The sequence below is a fragment of the Emydura macquarii genome, unplaced genomic scaffold (genome assembly GCF_026122565.2).
Source record: "Emydura macquarii macquarii isolate MOO-44397 ecotype Brisbane River unplaced genomic scaffold, CSIRO-AGI_Emac_v2 contig_295, whole genome shotgun sequence".
NCBI lineage: Eukaryota > Metazoa > Chordata > Testudines > Chelidae > Emydura > Emydura macquarii.
The window spans coordinates 11,502,036-11,521,816 of record NW_027130432.1 but is presented as its reverse complement, the minus strand read 5'-3'; the positions used below and the strand labels follow the sequence as shown (position 1 = coordinate 11,521,816).

The 19,781-nt window shown below is 44.6% G+C and overlaps 1 protein-coding gene across 3 annotated transcripts in view; it reads right to left on the bottom strand.

Annotated features, from left to right (window-relative positions):
- The window catches only part of CPNE2 (copine 2), a 157,286-nt gene that overhangs the window by 70,989 nt on the left and 66,516 nt on the right, over positions 1-19,781 (bottom strand). For all 3 annotated transcript variants that reach the window (XM_067552185.1, XM_067552176.1, XM_067552167.1), the window contains exons 5-6: positions 9,244-9,315; positions 1,165-1,248 (exon numbers count right to left, since the gene is read on the bottom strand). In XM_067552185.1, coding sequence (XP_067408286.1) covers positions 1,165-1,248; positions 9,244-9,315 — 156 coding nt within the window. The remainder of the gene's footprint in view (positions 1-1,164; positions 1,249-9,243; positions 9,316-19,781) is intronic.

Sequence of the window (19,781 nt, the reverse complement as noted above, 5' to 3'; positions counted from 1 at the left end):
AGTTTATCCAAAATGCTACTGCTTCTCCTACTTCTGCTGCTCCAGCTACATCATCCCTCCTTGAGTCCTTGCCTGGGCTATTTGTTTTTAACTCAGGTTCAACCCCATCTCCTTCATGGCTCTACAGACTTGACTCCTATTCCAGCTCTGCTCTGCTGCAATCCTACTCCACCTTCCCTTCCCTATGCTCCTCTCAGTCCATTCATTTCACTGGTCCTTCCAGCGTCTTCCCCTCCCTCTCTTGGACACCTGCCTTCATTTAGGCTGCCCCTTATAACTGGAACAGTCTCCCTGGCTGCAGTGCATCCTCTCCAATCAGGCCTCCACACCCTCCTATCTGTGTATTGTTACCCTGTGTTTGGTCTGGTGGAATTCAAGTCACAGGTTCTTTGGACCAGGTCGTCTCTCTTCGATGCAAAGCGCTGGGCATAGCTACAACACTTAAATAATTAGGGCTTCTGATTTTCAGTTTTCAGCGATAAATAAAGACCAACACCCCTCTCCCCCAATATAAATGAAATCTGTGTTTATCCAATGAACACCGAGAAAGCACTGGAAATGGTAACTTGTATCGAAGGGCTTACCCACATGAAACAGTGATATGGACGACAGGGGTGTGATTTCTAAAGAGCACCAACATGCTGCGCATTAATTAGTCTGGGTAGACCCTGCTGGCGTGCACTAAAGATTCCCGAGTGTACTTTAACATAGTGCGATTTGGAACGGTATTGCATTAAAGCACGCTAGGGAACATTAGAAAGAGACTATTCATTACAGTATAAACTACTGTATGTAGAGTACACATTACTCGTTCCAGTATGCACAAAGAGAAAGCCCTGAAAATCCCCAATTTCTGCACATCTACACAGAAGTAAAAAATTGCTAAAAAGAATCCCAGAAAATGAAATTAATAAACCCCCCCAAACCAGAAACCCTAAAATTACATTGATTATCTGTTTAGCTTATTTGCTGCAACTCTGACCACCACCAACTCTCCCACTTTCCAAGTCAGACACACACAGCTGGACATGGGTAGGCAATGGAACGGACTTACAAAAAGACCCAGCTGTCTCCTCCCCTCTGATCAGTGATACTATCAGGAAAAAGGTAAGAACTGGCAAATGATAGCGCTGCCCTAAAACCTCAAATAATCGTCCCACTCACCTCTGTTCTGTGGACCAGCATCCATTTCCCATCATCCCCTGGTTTATAAAACTCCAGAAATGGATCTGACTTTCCAAACAGGTCCTGTGGAAAAACGCAATACGGGTTATACAATTATTTCCATTCAACTGTATAATACCCAGGCAAGGGACATCCCGCAAAAGGGAAATGACACTCTGCACTATGGGTTAGAGGACCTCATAATCCTAGTTTAGTTTTCTTCTGGTGAGGCAGGGAAGAATATAACACAGAATTAAAGTGACCATAAGTGGTCATTAAACAGCTCCCAGCAAGTTTTACAAGAGTAACAGATAGGATTAATAATAAGCACCTAGAATGGGAGTACTGGTATAAAAGTGACTAGCCTCATATTTATTTTGACCTGCACATTGTACATTTTAAGGGTGTGGTTTTCAACAACTCTCAGCATCAATTTGACTCTGTTCCTATCTGAAGTCAGTGATAAAACTCCATTGATTTGATGGGTGCAGTGTTACGGCAATGCTAAGTGCTCTTGAAACTCATACCCTAAACTCCTGGGACATGTCTACAGAAGTGTGGACATATTTATAGCAGTTTCAAATTTCAGGCAATTTAGGTTGCCCCTGTATATTTAACAGGAGGCAGTTAAACTGCCAGAAGAAAAAGAATGTCCACACGCCATGTTGCATCAATTTAATTAACCTGGTTTAAAATCCCACCTGTAGTTAAACAACTCTGTTTAGACCGGACCCTAGTTCCGAGCCTATCATTTAAGAAGTGGAAAAGAGTCAGGCCTAGGGTCCTGACCAGAGTGCAATTAAGTAATTGCGCTGTACACCTAACGCCACTGCACTTTGAGCTGGATACGGGATTCTTCGCTGCTCGCTCTACAAAGCTGCTGTGCACGGTTCAACAGCGGTTGCATTCTGCCCTAGCACGCGCTCCATTTCAGTGGAGAGGGACTAATGCCTACAAAGGCTTTTTGTAACACATTTCAGGAGCCTTCAGGAGGATAGGGGCTATATAAACCCTGTTAATAATGTGGGTGGTAGTTACATGTGGACATCCAGGGGAGGATAATAATTTAGCATTTCTTTAATCCTTTTCATGCATATATCCCAAAGCACTTTACACAAAGCTGGGGGGAGGGGGAAATACTAATCCCTGTTTTACAGCTGAGAAAAAATGATACCCAAAGAGGAGTGACTTGTCTTGGTCACACACTGAGTCAATAGCAGAGGATGAAACCGTTGTGTTTATTTTGATGTCACAAGCTAACGATACAATTTAGCTCTGGTCTACACTACCAACATATGTCGGTATAGTTACGTCGCTCGGGGTGTGGAAAATCCATACCCATGAGTGACACGCTAATACTGAGCTAACCCCTGGTGCAGACAGCGTTATGTCGACGGGTGGACTTCTTCCGTTGACATAGCTACCGCCTCTCATGGAGGTGAAGTACCCATGTCAACAGAAGAAGCTCTCCTGTCAGTGAAGGTAGCGTCTTCACTAAGCGCCACGGTGCTGTAAGTGTAGACAAGCTGTTACATTGTTAGAGACACCACACAAACTAAGAGTAACAGTGGTTATCAGAGGAAGGTCTCCAAGCCCTACATTTTCAAAAGCACAGGGAGAGGGTCTGTCTTTATGAAAGAGCTCATGAACTTTATTAGCAGCTGTGAAGCTAAAATTCTGTGTAACCCTGAAGACTTACAAGGCAGAGGTATATTTATGAAGAGAGTTACATTAACTCTTGCAGCCAAAAGAGCTTGCAGGTAACTATTTTACCTACAAACACATAGAAATGCATAAATTCAACAAACGCAAACACATTAACCAGCTACAGATGGACACCATAACATCTTAAATGCCTGTTGCCTACCCAGGGCAGCATTAGTAGCACATTTGGCCCATATTCATGGTAAATTGGCCCAGTGGAAAAACTGCCCAAGTTTATAATTTTGCATATGCCATTTAACATTCACAGTCCTAACAGCAACTTACTGAGTGGATTCTATAGAGAACATACATTCTGCACGCAATAGAAAGCCATGCAGCTGAGTTCAGGTTTAGAAAAACATTTGAAATGTTAAAAAGAATAAAAATGCACACACACGTCCCAGAATTAAAAGATACACACAGCAATAAAGAGCGAACGGAGCAAACCATTTATGGTTTCTCTAGGGCAAACCACATCAGCCTTGACACATAGATCATGTGGTACTCCGGGAGACATGCTAACTTCAGCCAATGCTTGTTTGTTGTTACTTTCACTAGCTCTTTAGATATTCCCCTGATAAAAAGCCACTTGTTTCCTGCCAGCTTACAGACACACACTCTGAATCTATGCACAGAGATTATTCATAGGTGCATACACACATCATGCATAGAGGACCACATTTTGACACTGTTAGTTATACAGAAAACCCACAAATTAATCCATGAGCAGTCCATTTGCTATCCATGGCATTATTTGTGGAGTAAGGCGCTACTCAATGAGTAAAGAGATCAGAATCTGACCCTGAATGGTCAGTGAAAACAAGTTTGTTGCTCAAGATCCTCAAAAGACAAAACACTCAACAAAACTGACAGGAAAAGAAAGAAAAGGGGGCAGCAGCAATGATACATGACCAAATGTTTGGACTGATCCCAGGGTTGCAGCTCTAACTCCACTGGCGGTCATTTGGGTGTTGGAATCTTGCCAAAGCAAGCATATACCTGATAGAAAATGTAAGCTGCAGCTAGATTAGCTATTAGGGCAAACTTTTTAACTATGAGAGAGATAAAGCTCTGGAATAGACTTCCCAGGGAGGTTGTAGAATCACCATCACCGTAGCTTCTTAAGAACAAATTGGACATGTCAGGGACGGTCTAGGTTTACTTGATCCTGCCTCAGGTGAAGGGCTGGACTTGATGATGTCTCGAGGTCCCTTCCAGCCTGACATCTCTATGATTCTCTTGCTGGCTCATGCATTACTAGAAAATGCAAGTAAAAGAATTCTGCAGGCCAAGTTTTGTCTAATGCCACCTGCACTAGCCCATCCCCTGCAATGGAACTCCCCAACTTAACGCTGAGAACAGAATTCGGCCCTACAGTTGCAATCTAGTTAACAACTCTGCTGGTGTGCATGCAGGAGTAGAATCCAGCTCCCTCTTCCCAGCCGGGTTGGCTCCGCAGGGCTCTCAGAAGTGAAGGAGCAGTAATAGGTCTAGTTAGGAGAGTAAACAGAGCAGATCTGACTCTGAGGCTATGCACACACTGATGGTAGCAAATTTGCCACCGTCAGATCCATTTTTCTGGTTCGATTGAGCAGCAGTGAAGACCCGCTCAATCAATCCGGTAGTCGATCTAATAAAACCACCTCCCCAAAAAGTGTAGCGCTGCGTCGACAGGAACGCATTTCCCATCAGCGCAGCGCAGCGGAGACGGCGTGCTAAAGGGAAGTTACGAAGTAAACGGAAGTTACACAAAACTCCTGTTGACTGCTGCCAAATTTTGCCGGCAGTTGTAAGACCTCCCCTGAATACACACAGAGAGACTCTGAGTGAGGTGTTGCCATTTTTATTCAGTCACTTTTCAGGTGAAAAGTCCTGGCAGATATGTTGAAAAATCATCAGATGCTGAAAAGCAAAGCAGTTTCTTTCTCAAGAGAAAATGTTTTTTTAGGCCAGGGGTGAGTCTGTCTGTGTTTGTCGGGAGTGTAAAAAAAATTAATTAATGTCTCACTGTTAAGGTAAATAACACCTGCTCACCACTTTCCAAAAATGGTCCGAGCCTGCACTTGTTGGTTTAGTGTGTAACCCAGAATGGGTTCATTACAGTTTATCTAGTGAGATTATTTCAGGATGCAGGCTAGGAGGCTCTTTCCAGGCTGATACGTGGATCTGTGGAGTGGGGTAAGGTAAGAAAGAAATTTGGTCAGACTGGGGTAGAAGAGGACACGAAATCACAGGCTTGAAGCATGCCACTGTAACATCCGCACATCAGTATCTCACACAGTATTGACCTGACACTGCAGAGAAATCATCCACTATGACGGGCCCGCAGGATTGAAGAGGTCTCGAAGTGATGCAGGAGGCTGAGCGCCGCATGAGGTGCTTACAAAGCAACTAAGGATGTGATGCTGTATTCTTATTGTTCAAATGTGGAATAACGAGTGGACAAAATGAATGAAGGGTCAGGCAAACCAAGGCCTGGTCTGCACTTAAAAGTTAGGTCAACATAGCTACATCTCAGGGTGGGAAAAATCCACTCCCCGAGAGATGCAGCTATGCCGGCCTAGTGTACACAGTGCTAGGTTGGTGGAAGAATTGTTATGTTGACTAGCTATCACCAGGGAGGTGGATTACCTACACTGACGTCGGTGTAGTTAGCGTCTACACTGAAACACTACAGCGGGGCAGCTGCGCCTGTGCTGCTGTAGCAGTTTAAGTGTAAGACATACCCTAACTTTGTTTGACGAGGTGGTATTCTGACACCAAGGGAAAAACCCCTTCCGTTGGCACAGGCTGCAATTGTTGTGCCAGCAGCGCTACACTGACAGCTATGCGAGGCCAGTCTCCGTCGTGTAGACATAGCCTTATTCTATGGCTGACAAAAGGTTTAGCTTTGGCAAGCGGTGTCTGTGTGGACTTCCGGGGAAGAGCTGCTGTTGATAATCCCATCATTTCCCATGCAGCGAAGGACAGCACAGAATATTCTATGACTGTGCCACCCCAGGGGAGAGTTTGCTGCAGAAAAGCTGGCGTGCCATGCAGGTGAAATGGCAATCATCCCCCAATTCACATCTCACAATGGAAGGATTGTTTTTCTGTAGGCTCGTTCAAAGGCAGGGGGAACACCCATTAGCTGAGCATGAAGTGGAAGGCTGCTGTGGTTTTATACACTTTCTGCCAGACTTCGGGATGAGACATTCGGAAGCTGTGAGTGAAATGAAATCTAATGCAACAGACACAACCTGGACGAGGATTTTAAATTGTAATCAAACTGATGAAGAAACGAGCATTTGGCCTGGAAGACTGATGAACATAATTACTGGTGTCACTCAGAGCAGAGAGGACAAACCTTTAAGAATACTTTGCAGTTATATGGAAGTCCGTGTGTGAAGAATTTAAAGTGGTTTACAAAGGCAAGTTATCCCCATTTGACAGCTGGGAAAACTAAGGCCCACTGAAGATAGATAACTTTCCCAAGGTCACAGCAAGCAGGTGTCAAAACCCAGGTCTCCTTACTTTCAGCTCTTTGTTCTAACCACTAGCCAAGGCTGCCATTCTGTACTGATACACAAGAGTATTCAGATGGGATTGGGACAATTCTATACCTTCTCTCAAAGTGTTTGCAAATGGACCATCAAGGCTGTTGCCAGTTCAACATGCACATTCACAGGTAATCTATGACCCCTTCCATATTCACCAGTTTTGGGGCGCTGTTCTTCCACCTATCTAAATGATGTAAACTAATTGCTAAACGTTCCACTAGCTGCCTTCCTTTTACACTTCTCTTTAAATTCCACTATTTTTATGTGCACTAACCTAAAGACTTCACTCATTTGGGGCACCATTACTAAACAAATGAAGGATAATTCTCTGGGCGTGTTGACCACCTGAAGCTCACGATTAGAAAAATCAAATACCTTCCAGTGCAACATGACCATTCTCATGTATCAATGGCATCTACAAGGGGCATCAGCAGAGACTGTACCCAGGTCTATCTACTGTACCCAAAGTAGTAAATGTTATTGATATAAGTCTGTAGTTCAAGAGAGAAGGGGCTTCCCGCTGCCATTTATTGATGAACTGGAGGAATAGACAGAATGAGCCAGACCTTATTTGCATGTTTGTTACCCACCATGCCAGTGTGAACCGGGCGAGGTCAGTCCGTTTAAAATTCATTTACGTTTTGGGTGTGGAGTCATAAAATGTTATTATCCTTACTGTGTGACAAGAAGGTAACTGAACTTAATATGCCCTGGCTAAGCCACTCCAAACACAACCTCAGGCTTGCAGCATTGAGTAGTGGAAATAGGCTCTAAGCCAGAGAAAAAGATGACACCTATAGTAGACTAGTGGATCACTAGTAGGTGATGCAATATACTCTGCTATTATCCAAGGAAGTCAGTATATTTCCAAAGGACCTGCTGCAGGGGAAAATCCAAGGTGGCATTTTCCAAGGACAAATCCTGGTTACCTGTGGCACTGAGATTGCTCTGTGATGCTCTCCCCACATTGCTAGCCGAGGGAGATGACTACTAGTTTTAGTGAGGACACGCCACAGTTCATGGGATGCTTTCAGGATTAGAGAAACACCTTTTTAACCATCTCTTGTGTAATGAAATCAAACTCCCAAATAATTAGCTTGTCAAGGAAAGGAAAGTGCTGTTTCCTTTGGGGTTTTGCTGAAAGAGCCCTGCTTGCCTGGCTCTACGTGTTCCTTTCCAGGGAGCTGGTAATGTAACAAACAAAGTCTAATTAAAAGACATTTTCCATCAGAACGGAGGAGGATTTTACATTTTAACTAACGATCTTGGAAAATGACAAGTGTACTATGATTCAAGCACTTAGGGTAACATTGGATGCCTTGGCAATGCAGAGCAGAGAAGGAAACAGAGTGATACTCCATAAGAATCCAGCAAGACTATTTATCCCTTCCTCTTCATTATTTAAGCTACGTTCTTTGGGCCAGTTGCAGAAAATACTAGTCCCTCCAGATTTCTCTCCCAGTTCTTCAAAATGGCCTGGGTTGCATGAACAATAAGGAGTCTTTGGATCAAGTATAGTCCAGGTTTAAGAGGTAACAGTTCTAAACCTGCAATGCACAACTCATCTCTGGTTTCACAAGAAAGCTCTGGATGCTGGAAGAAATGAATCACATTAGAGAGTTCTTCATGGACACAGCTGGGGCTCACTCTTTAATCCAGGTCTCAAGAAAAGCCACAAACTCAATGAGATTTTCCTGTCCCAATTAGAAGATTTAGGACTAAGCAAGGGATTTCCCATGCTGGACATGAGTCTCTCTCCACCCCAGAGTTGTTAGGGATTGATTGATGGGCAGGACAGAAAAGTTCAGGGAAAGTTTTCACATTGCTGGACAGTACTCAGGCTGTTGAGAAAATATTTGCGAGTTGTATCCATTTGGCTTGGATGACATCAGATTACAGACTGGAGCAACCGGGAAAGTCTATAGATTTTGGGGGGGAACATGTATCTTTTTTTCTAGATGCCTCTCTCAAAAGTTTGATTTTGAAACCCATCTGAAAACTGAAGTTTGTTCTGCTTCAATGCAAATTCTGAGGAAATCAGGAGTAGAAGAAATGCAATATTTGTACCAACATAAACGTGGTTCCTGTATACCATTTATAATTTAGAAGTGATATCATTATGGAAGTGTAGAAGTGTTCAAAATTTTGCATACCTTACCATACACATCACAGAATGTGTACATTATTTCGTACCAAGTACTTTTCCATGCCACTCAGTTGGCACTCCTTTCTTTGTATTAGAAGGATAGGGTCCTTATTTTAGAAAATGATCTACTATTTTGAGTTCCCAACTTAATATGCCCAGGTCCTCATTTTCAGAAGTGCTGAGCATCCACAACTGCAACTGAAGGCAATGAAAGCTGTGAGTGCTCTGCACTTCTGAGAAGCAGATCCAAGATGTATAGAGTCTGTCACTCCAGAATGGAGACACCTAAAACCAGTGGCCATTAAAAAAAATTCTGGCCCAAGTACCTTATGATGATCCAAGATGCAGAGCCTTAAAAGCATAATAATAATAAATAAATAAATAAATAAATACCTAGCTCTTATGCAGCCCTTTTCATCAGTAGATCTCAAAGCAATTTACAAAGGACATCAGTACCCCCATTGTACAGATGGGGAAACTGAGTCACTTGGCGACAAACTGACTTGCCCCAGTACCCAGCAGGCCAATGACAGAGATGGAAATGAACCCCAGGTCTATTCAATCCCAGTCCAATGCTTTATCCATTAGGTTATCCTCAGCCTCTGACATATTTGCAAATAATAATTTTCAAGATCCCATGACAAATAAAGAGGTTTAACGTTTGCACATTGGGAATAAGCCCCCACACACCTTTTTATCCAGTTTTCTGCCAGCCATGCTTAGAGTAATCACTCTGTTATCTGACAGCTCTTGGGCAGCTATCTGAAAGACAAAAGAAAGTTTTATTCATTTTTAGAATCAAAATTAAATTTACTGATTAACTGCAAAAGAGATTCCAAAACTAAAATTACGAGAGAGAATGTCAGGCCTTCATTTTATTTGTAATCATTTACATTTTAGAATGAGATGCATCACTACAAGTTGTACAAAACATATTCTCAAATTAAGGTGTTACATAGCCTAAAAATACAGCCAGGATTAAGACTAATTCCAACCGGTAGGCAATTTTACCAGTCCAGACACAAGTTATTCCCCTCCCCTTTACTATAATTGTTAATGGGGAAACAAAAAACAAACAAAAAAGACCACTGAGTTTATAAAAAGATCATCATACTCATCACCCAAAGGAGAAATTTACAAGGTAGATTTATACACGTGACCCTGATTCTGCAATTGGATACACATGGACACATCCATTCACCCATATACAGCCCCACTGAACTCACACAGACCCAGTTACAGGATGAGGCGCCCAGTGTTGCTACTAGGATTCAGAAGGAGATATGGGGGAGTCAGAAGGAACCATCAAGGTACTTTTTTTCCTCTCCACTCCTCCCCCCCCATTAGTACTGTTCTGTGTCTTTGAAGCTTGACATTGAAATCTAGTCCCTTTTACTTCTATAGCCTAGACATACTGGATCTTTGTTGTACAGCTGCGGAGTTGCTTCAATGGATCAGCCTAATGCTTATTTCCAAAATCCTTGCCTCCCACTTTCCCACTCCACAGAAGATCTGATCAGCTGGCTGACTTCCTCTGTTCTCCAGTCTACCCATGTCACGCTACAGTGCAACATCCATGATGCAAACATCCCGCCCATATGCAAATGCAGGTTGGGCTGCTTTCTTTTTTGTCCCATTTGATTTCACAGAAGCTTTCTGGGTGAAATCTAAACCGGTAGAAAGAAAAATAATTCCATGGGAATAATATGGCTGGTATCAATGCAATGTGTTGCATTTTCCCCCTCCATTCACCTCCTGCCCTTGCCTTGGAAAAGTGACATTGACCAAATCTGAAAATAGCTTTTTTCCTTCAGCAATATTTGCTTCCCAAGATGATTAGACTAAAACAGTGAGTCATGGAGATTCTGTTGGGCTTGAGGCAAGTGAAACTGCTTATCATCATAAGAATGGCCATGCTGGGTCAGATCGATGGTCGTTCTAGCCCACCACCTGTCTTCCGACAGTGGTCAATGCCAGGTGCTTCAGAGAGAACACACAGCACAGGACAATTACCAAGTGATCCATCCCCTGTCGTCCACTCCAAGCTTTTGGAAGTCAGAGGTTTAGGGACACCCAGAGCATGGGGTTGCAACCCTGACTGTCTTGGCTAATAGCCATTGATGGACCTATCCTCCATGAATTTATCTAATTTTTTTTAATCCAGCTATAATTTTGGCTTTCAGAACAAGTTCAACAGGTGACTGTGCATTGTGTGAAGAAGTATTTCCTTTTGTTTGTTTTAAACCTGCTGCCTCTTAATTTCATTGCGTGACCCCTGGTTCCTGTCTTACGTGAAAGGGTAAATAACACTTCCTTATTCACTTTCTCCACCCCATGCATGATTTTATAGACCTCTATCATAGCCCCACTTTGTTGTCTGTTTTCTAAACTGAACAGTCACAGTCTTCTTAATCTCTCCTCATAGGGAAGCTCTTCCATACCCAGAAGTACTTTTGTTGCCTTTATTTGTACCTTTTCCAATTCTAATAGATCTTTTTGGAGATGGGACGACCAGAACCACACGCAGTATTCAAGGTGTGGGCGTGATAATATTTTCTCTCTTATTGTCTATCCCTTTCCTCATGGTTCCCAACATTCTCTTAGCTTTTTTTGGCTGCCGCTGCGCACTGTGCAGATGTTTTCAGAAAACTATCCACAACGATTCTAAGGTCTCTTTCGTGAGTGGTAACAGCTAATTTCGACCCCATCGTTTTGTATGTATAGTTGGGATTTTGTTTTCCAATGTGCATTACTTTGCATTTATCAACATAGACTTTCGTCTGCCAGTTTGTTGCCCAGTCGCCCAGTTTTGGGAGATCCCTTTGTAACTCCTCACTGTCTGCTTTGAATTTAACTATCTTGAGTAATTTTGTATTATCTGCAAACTTTGCCACCTCACTGCTTACCCCTTTTTCCAGCCCTTTGTTTCCTCTTTTTTAGCCAGTTACTGATCCATATAACAACCTTTCCTCTTATTCCTTAGTCTGCTTTAGAGATTTTCAGGTGGGACTTTGTCAAAGGGTTTTGGAAGGTTGAAGTACACTATGTAAACTGGATCACGTTGTCCACGTTTGTTGACCGCCTCAAAGAATTCTAATGGATTGATGAGGTACGATTTCCCTTTACAAAAGCTGTGTTGACTTTTCCCCAACAAATTGTGTTTGTCTATGTGTCTGATAACCCTGTTCTTTACTGTTGTTTCAATCATTTTCCCTGGTACTGCAATTAGGCTTACCAGCCTATAATTGCAAGGATCGCCTCTGGAACTTTAAAAAAAAAAAAACGTCATCATTACATTAGCTATCCTCCAGTCATCTGGTACAGAGGCTAATACAATTAGTAGTTCTGTAATTTCATATTTGAGTTCCTTCAGAGCTCTTGGGTGAATAGCATCTGGTCCTGGTGACTTATTACTATTTAATTTATTAATTTGTTCCAAAACATCCTCCACTGACACCTTAATCTGGGACAGTTCCTCAGATTTATCACATAAAAAGAATGGCTCAAGTGTGGGAATCTCTCACATCCTCTACAATAAAGACCAACGTAAAGAATTCAGCTAGCTTCTCCACAACTGCCTTGTCTTCCTTCAGTTCTCTTTTAGCATCTTAATTTTCCAGTGGCCCCACAGATCATTTGGCAGGCTTCCTGCTTCTCATGCACTTAAAAAAAAAAGTTTATGGTTAGTTTTTGTGTCTGTTCCTAGTTGCTCTTCAAAGTCTTTTTTGGTCTGCCTAATTATACTCTTCCATTTGACTTGCCAGAGTTCATGCTTCTTTCTATTTTCCTTGGTAGGATTTGACTTTCAATTTTTAAAGGATGCCTTTTGGTCTCTAACCACCTCTTTTACTCTCCTGGTTAGCCACGGTGGCATTTTTTTGGTCCTCAAGGGTTTTTTTTAAATTTATTTGGGGTATTGTGATGAGGTCTGCTCTGATAATCACTTGGCAGAGCCTTCTCTTGGGGGCTTCATCTGGGGAATTCTCTCTGCCACCTGATCTGACGCCACTTCCTGCAGTTACTCAGCCCACCATTCCCCTGAGTTATTCCATGGCCTCTCATGCACTGGGAGCTGCAGCTCTCTCCTCTTCACGACTTAGCTCTCCGGCTAAGTCACATTAAAGTTCTCCCCCCTTCTGGGGTATCATCAAAGCCTACTTCCAGATGCCCCCAAATGGGCTATACCTAGCATGCCACTCCAGGAGTGACCTGTAGGGGAACCCAGGCCCCCCTTTTACACCAGGACGCTCAACCCAGCAGCTCTGGGCTTTTACTCTCTCCGCCCTCACTGCTCCTTCCCTGGACTGCTTTGTCCTCTTCCCTCTTGTATCAAGGAGCCTGCCTGCAGATTCCCCTCCCCCATCCCAGCCTGCCAACTTGCTCTCTTTATAGAGCCCATCTAGCTCCTGCCCCGAGATGGACTTCATCTGCAATCAGGCCCTAGCTCTCCCTGGCTTTCCTCCAGGTGCAGCCAAAGGTTAAGTGGCCTAATTTACCCCTCATGCCTTGGGTGTGATGGACACACCATCACAGGTACACATCTAGTTGGAGCCTCTGTTAGGGTGTTGGTAAATAGTCTCCATGCAGCTTTCACTCTTGTGACTTTTCCTTTTAATTTCCATTTAACTAGCTTCCTCATTTTTGTGTCGTTCACCTTTTTGAAGTTAAATGCTACTATGATGGGCTTCTTTGGTATTCCCATCTAGAATGTTAAATGTAATTACATTCAGTTTGCCATTACCGAGCAGTGCAGCTATAGCACCTCTTGGACCAGAGCCTGTATGCCTTTCAGGACTAAATCAAGAATTGCCTCTCCTCTTGTGGGTTTCAGGAGTAGCTGCTCCAAGAAGCAGTCATTAATGGTGTCTAAATATTTTATTTCTGCATGCTGCCCTGAGGTGACATGTACCCACTCAGTATGGGGATAATTGAAATCCCTCATCATTATTGGGTTTTCTGTTGTTGTAGCCTCTCTAATCTCCCAGAGCGCTTCACAATCACTGTCACCATCCTGGTTAGGGGGTTGGTAGTATATACTGCTATACTCTTATTCAAGCATGGAATTTTTATCCTTAGTACAGTTTGATTCATTTAAGATTTTTACTTTGACTCTATGCTTTCTCTCACCTACAGTGCCACTCCCCCACCAGTATAACTTATTCTGTCATGCCTATATAGTTTGTACCCAGGTATTCTTGTGTCCCATTGATGATCATCGTTTCACCAAGTTTCTGTGATGCTTATTATATCAATATCCTCACTGAATACCTGGCACTTAAATTCATAGAATCATAGAAGATGAGCGGTGGAAGGGACCTCAGGAGGTCATCTAGTCCAACCCCCTGCTCAAAGCAGGACCAACTTCAACTAAAACATCCCAGTCCAGGCCTTTGTCAAGCTGGGCCATGTCAACCTCTAAGGTACCTTCCTAGGTAACCCATTCCAGTGCTTCACCACTACCCTCCAAGTGAAGAAGTTTTCCCTAATCTCCAACCTAGACTCCCTCTAGACCATTGCTCACCTCCTTAGTAATTAGACTTCTTGAATTAGCATAGAAGTACTTGTACAATTTGTCAATATTTAACTGTCTGCCTTCATGTGATGTAATTGAATGGGACTCTTTTCCGTTTGACTGTTGCTCTTCAGTTCCTACCTGCACTTTATCAACTTCTCTCCTCTCCTCTTTCCTAGGATACTGAGTATTTTCTTTAATAAATCCTCCCCTAAGAGATATCACTGTCCGATCTGTGTGTTCCTCTGCACCAGTGGGCTTTCTCCCAGCCCCTTAATACAAAAACTCCTCTATGACCTTTTAAATTTTACACGCAGCAATCTGGTTCCATTTTGGTTTAGGTCGAGCCCCTCCTTCCTACCAAAAGGACACCCTTCATTAATGCATGCAATGTAGTTGTAGCCGTGTTGGTTCCAGGATATTAGACAGACAAGGCAATATCTTTCATTGGTCCATCTTCTGTGGTAAAGAGACCTGAAATAAGCTGCGTAAGCTTGAAAGCATCTCTCTCTCAGCAACAGAAGTTGGTCCAATAAAACATATCATCCGCCTTATCCTTCATTAATGTCATACAAAAGGATCCTAGACATTAGAAAGTTAAGCCCTACTAGGTCTTCTCTGCAAATGCAAATTTGTTTCCCCAGCAGTATCTATGACTTCAGGTAGCATCTGCATTTCATTCATCATCCCAGTGTTTGGGATGTTTCAATTGCTGCCAAAGCTCAGTTCCTGCTTCCAGCTAGATCAGCCTGATTCCTCACTGGCAAAACTTTTTAAACTGGTTTCAGTTGACGAGGCTATTAAAGATGATGGTGTAAGTCAGCAGACACTAATTTACACCCGCTGAGGATCTGGCCCCAAGGATAAAACCATCCACTGCTGCTACAGGAGTTACACCAAGCACAGAATCCATTAAAGAGGCATTTTTCACCCTCTTCTAACGTAAAAATGGCTTTCACTGCCAAACATCAGTAGGTTGGTTTTGTCTGGAATATGCTCTAATGTGTCTCTTGGTATTTTAAGAGAACATTTTATAACAAAACAAAACAAAAAGTCATTTATGTTGTCAGTGATTTTCTGAATCACTATTGCTTTTTTAAAAAAAGGCTTCATCCTCCTCTAAGAGCTGTCCCTCGCCCAACTCATCCTCTTCCACTGCACCCTGCTGCTGGCTTGCACTACCTCCAGTGGTTTGTGTGACAGAGGTTATTACCAGGCATGACAAAATCTTGGGCTCACTGGGCAATTGGCAACAGAAGACAGGTATGAAACAGCAGCTAAAGGCTCAGGAAAACTCACAAGGGTAGAAATGCACACATTTTGATTTTTATTAGTGTAATATATTTCAGTGTGTTCCTGCTGCAAGATCCCTGCAAGAACCTTTTAAAAAGGAAGTGTAATCACATCTAGGCCTTTAGGAAACTTGGGAAATCTCAGGACAATTTTCTTCAGAAGGAGCAATCCGAGGATTATTACTGCTTAAGAAAAATGCAGAGGCAGTAAGGAGTTATAGCTTTTTGAGTCTCTTCTGACAATTGGGATGGAGCACCGTTTATGGCCTGTGAATAACTGTTAGAACTAAAGCACTAAGCACAGAGCTCTGTTCCAGTGGAAAGAGACAACACATACACTTAGGGAGATGCTGACTGTATCATGGTACATGCCGAATTTCCAAATACCAAAGTGTGTTGTGTGCGGTTCAAGGACACTAGATGGCCCTCACATTGTCCAGGACAGAAGTGGAAATTTCACTGCAGACGCACACAGCACACCTGATGCTTCAGAAGGATGGACAGAACAGCTAGTGTTGGCCTGTGTCATAGTGTAATGACGCCCCTGGACAGGTCAGTTGCAAGGACGGAACCCAGGATCTCTGGATTTAAAAGTATTAATGACTTAAGAACCAGGCCTGTTCATCTGGAAGTTGCATCAGACTCTAATCTCTGTAAGTGGCCTGGCCATCAGAGGGGCACAAAGACGCTTTCGGTTAGTATATTACAACAGGCTGCCTGCAGCTCCAGAGAGAAGATGCTGAATGCAGGGTTGCTCTCTTGTTACAATCTTTCATCCTACTCAGGACCAAATACATCCCTCTCCACCCTATACATGCAGTCTCCAAGATCCAGAAGTAAGAGGAGAATGGGTCACTCCTATGAGTAAGGACCCTGGAAACGGATGAAGGCCAAAGATACTGCTTTAAGAGGTGGTGGCATGGCCCAATAGCTAAGACAGCAGGCTGGGAGTCAGGAGACATGGGTTCTAGTGCCGGCTCGGTGACAGAGGCGCTGTGTGACCTTAGGCAAGTTGCTACCCCTCTCTAACGTGGGGATAATGACAGTGGGCAGAAGATAAAAGAGTCTAGCACAGAAGGCCCTACAGGAGGGACACAAAGCCAAGCCAGAGGAGGCGGCTGGGGCTGGAAATTATGTTGTACTGCACTCCTTTCTTTGCTAGTAAAGCTAAGCCCCAAGAAGGCGGCGTGCATGACCGCATGCAGTACACACAGACTCTGCAGCAGAGCGGGAATGGCAGCTGCTCACAAGTCCACTGTAGCATTTAATTGCACTGGATCTTTTGCTCATCCTCTCCACACTCCCCTTTCATTTTGCACTCTCTCTGGGCCCATGCCAAGCCTGACTCAAAGCACCGCAGCTATTAACATCCTAACAAGTGACTGATCGTGCTTTTGAAGCACACACCTTTGCAGTAGAGATGTTTGGTTACTGGGCAGTCTTATCTCCTTTGATGATAAATTAATCTGCGCAAGTGACTTTGGTGACTGTGAAATTATTTTACACCTCTTCCCTCCCCATGCTTGGAGGAAAAAAAAAAAACTCTACCACAGTTAACTCCCCTTCCACTCTATCTACAAATTCAGATGGTCTTTGAGCTGGAAGTATGGTCCTTGCCCTGATAGTGATATGAAAGTCAGCACAAGCTTCAAGCACAAGCTTCAAGAGTTTAGCGGAGAATTTACTCCTTTTCCATGACTGCCCCATTCTGTATGTGCACAAGGGCCCATCTATAAGTTTTGCAAAGAAGGATCCTTTGAAAATTTGGCCTCCGTATTCGAAGGAGGGACATTTGGATTGAAAAGTCTGAGCACCCTAAGAAAAGCGATTAGGAAAATGTTGGGGACAGGGAGGTAATTGGCCCATTAACAGTAGTGCGAGAAGAGAGCAGGTGATCCAGCACCCGGGGGGAGTCTGTTGCTGGTAAAGTGACTCACCCAGGAGAGTGGGAAGGTAAGAGAACGTTGCTTCATCCCAGTTCCGAATGGCTCCTTTCCATGGGGGCCCTTTCGCTGAGGGGGTTACAGGGATGGTAACTGAACTGTGCAAAAGGCACAGAAAAAGCTGCGGGCTTCCTTGCGAGCAGTGTCACAGAAGGGCAAGCAAAGGGGGCACAGAGAGGACTGAATAGCTTACAGGTGCAAAGCAAGTGACTCAGAGACATTGGCTGGAAAACCAGAGCAAGAATTTCCTCTGTCTTCCCTGCTCAGGTGCCTCACACCGAGCCTGAGAATCACCCTGTGAACAGGGGAAGGGGGGACGTCACACGAGCAGTACGTGATGAAGGAAACTCACAAAGGCAGAGATCCTGGCTCCATACAGACGCCCTGAACAGAGCGTGGTGCCCATATCCCTCTCCAACTCCTCTTGCTCTATCTGGGCAGAAACGTTTCTCCCCACCCCAGCCGCCACGAGGCACTTAGACGGCTTTCACGCTCGGTTCTGGGGGTTAACGTGCCACCTCGGCTGCAGCAAGGCTGGCACCTCCAGCCCCTGGCCCTGCCAACGGTCCAGCCAAGCCAGCCTCCGGCGAGCTTCAGCGCACGCCATGAGAGTCAGAAATAAAAAGATGAGACCAACGGATACTTTACTAGGGAACAGACTGGATCGTAAACCCCTGACACCAGGGATCGTCCTATTGCCTCTTGTACAGCCCCAGACACGTTGCTGGGTCTTAGGTAATATTTATAAATAGGACAGAGGAGGGGGAGGGGGAGGCGTTAATATCTGTAGCTTGCTAATGTGTACGTTGTTTAACTGATACAGGTATGAGCAGCCATTGCATAGACTAGATGGTGCTTTCACCCGGGAGCTCACAGCACTTTACAAAGGTGCATTAGTCTTAATAAGCCCCTTTTCACAGGCAAGGAAAATGAGGCAGAGCAAGGTGAAGTTCTCAAAGTCACGCTGAGCGAGGGTAGATCCAGAGCTATCCTTTCCAGCAGCGACAGATGTACCCGTACTAGTTTACAAGCTAAAAGCAGTGCGGCCATGGGGGTGAGAGGGGTGATCCGCTCTGACCGCTGTCCTGTCTGAAAGCCTGGCTATGCACTCAGCTAGGCTGTGCCGCCGCGGCTACCCTGCTCTGGCTAGTGCATGGGCTCGCTCAGAGCTAGTATGGGCAGGTCTCCTCAAGCTGGAAGTTATGTAGGCTTAGCGGCCGAGCTAGGGATAGAAGCCAGGTTTCCGGACTACTCTCAAATGACCTGCGGCACCGTGGCTGGGCTGGTCAGCTGACTGGGGCTCAGGCTGTGGGGTTATATAACTGCAGTTTGTGCTCTGGTTGCAGCAGGGCACTGAGACGCCAATACACGGGGACAAGCAGAGTACAAAGGGCCCCGACCCTTTCACCCACAGCAGCTGCGGCGCTTTAAATACTGACCAGCTGAAGAGAAGGGTGCATCCAGCTTGAGAAAAGCACTGCTTTAAGTCGTGGCAGCAGGCTGCTTCGCACGAGCTGGCTGCCAATAAAAGGAGTAGCAGGGGGACTTCATGTGGTGGGTAACTAGAAGGGGCACACTTTGTAGACGATCTGGAGGATGGGTGGATTGCACCCTCAGCAAGTTTGCAGATGACACTAAGCTGAGGGAGTGGTAGATATCCTAGAGGGCAGGGATAGGACACAGAGTGATCTAGACAAATTGGAGGATTGGGCCAAAAAAATCTGAGGAGGTTCAACAAGGACAAGTGCAGAGTCCTGCACTTAGGACGGAAGAATCCCATGCACTGCTACAGACTGGGGATCGACTGGCTAAGCAGCAGTTCTGCAGGAAAGGACCTGGGGGTTACAGTGGATAAGAAGCTGGATCTGAATCAGCAGTGTGCCCTGGTTGCCAAGAAGGCTAATGGCATATTGGGCTGCGTTAGTAAGAGCATTGCCAGCAGATCGAGGGAAGTGATTATTCCCCTCTATTCGGCATTGGTGAAGCCACATCTGGAGTATTGTGTCCAGTTTTGGGGCCCCCACTACAGAAAGGGTGTGGACAAATTTGAGAGAATCCAGCGGCGGGCAAAAAAAATTATTAGGAAGCTGGAGCACATGACATATGAGGCAAGGCTGAGGGAACTGGGCTTGTCTAGTTTGCAGAAGAGAAGAGGGAGGGGGAATTTGATAGCGGCCTTCAACTGCTTGAAGGGGAATTCCAAGGAGATGGAGCCAGGCTGTTCTCAGTGGTGGCAGGTGACAGAACAAGGAGCAATGGTCTCAAGTTGCAGGGGGGGAGGTCTAGGTTGGATATTAGGAAAAACCTTTTGACTAGGAGGGTGGTGAAGCACTGGAATGGGTGGTGGAATCTTCATCCGTAGAGGTTTTTAAGGCCTGGCTTGACAAAGTTCTGGCTGGGATGATTTAGTTGAGGTTGGTCCTGATTTGAGCAGGGGGTTGGGACTAGATGACCTCCTGAGATCGCTTCCAACCCTAATCT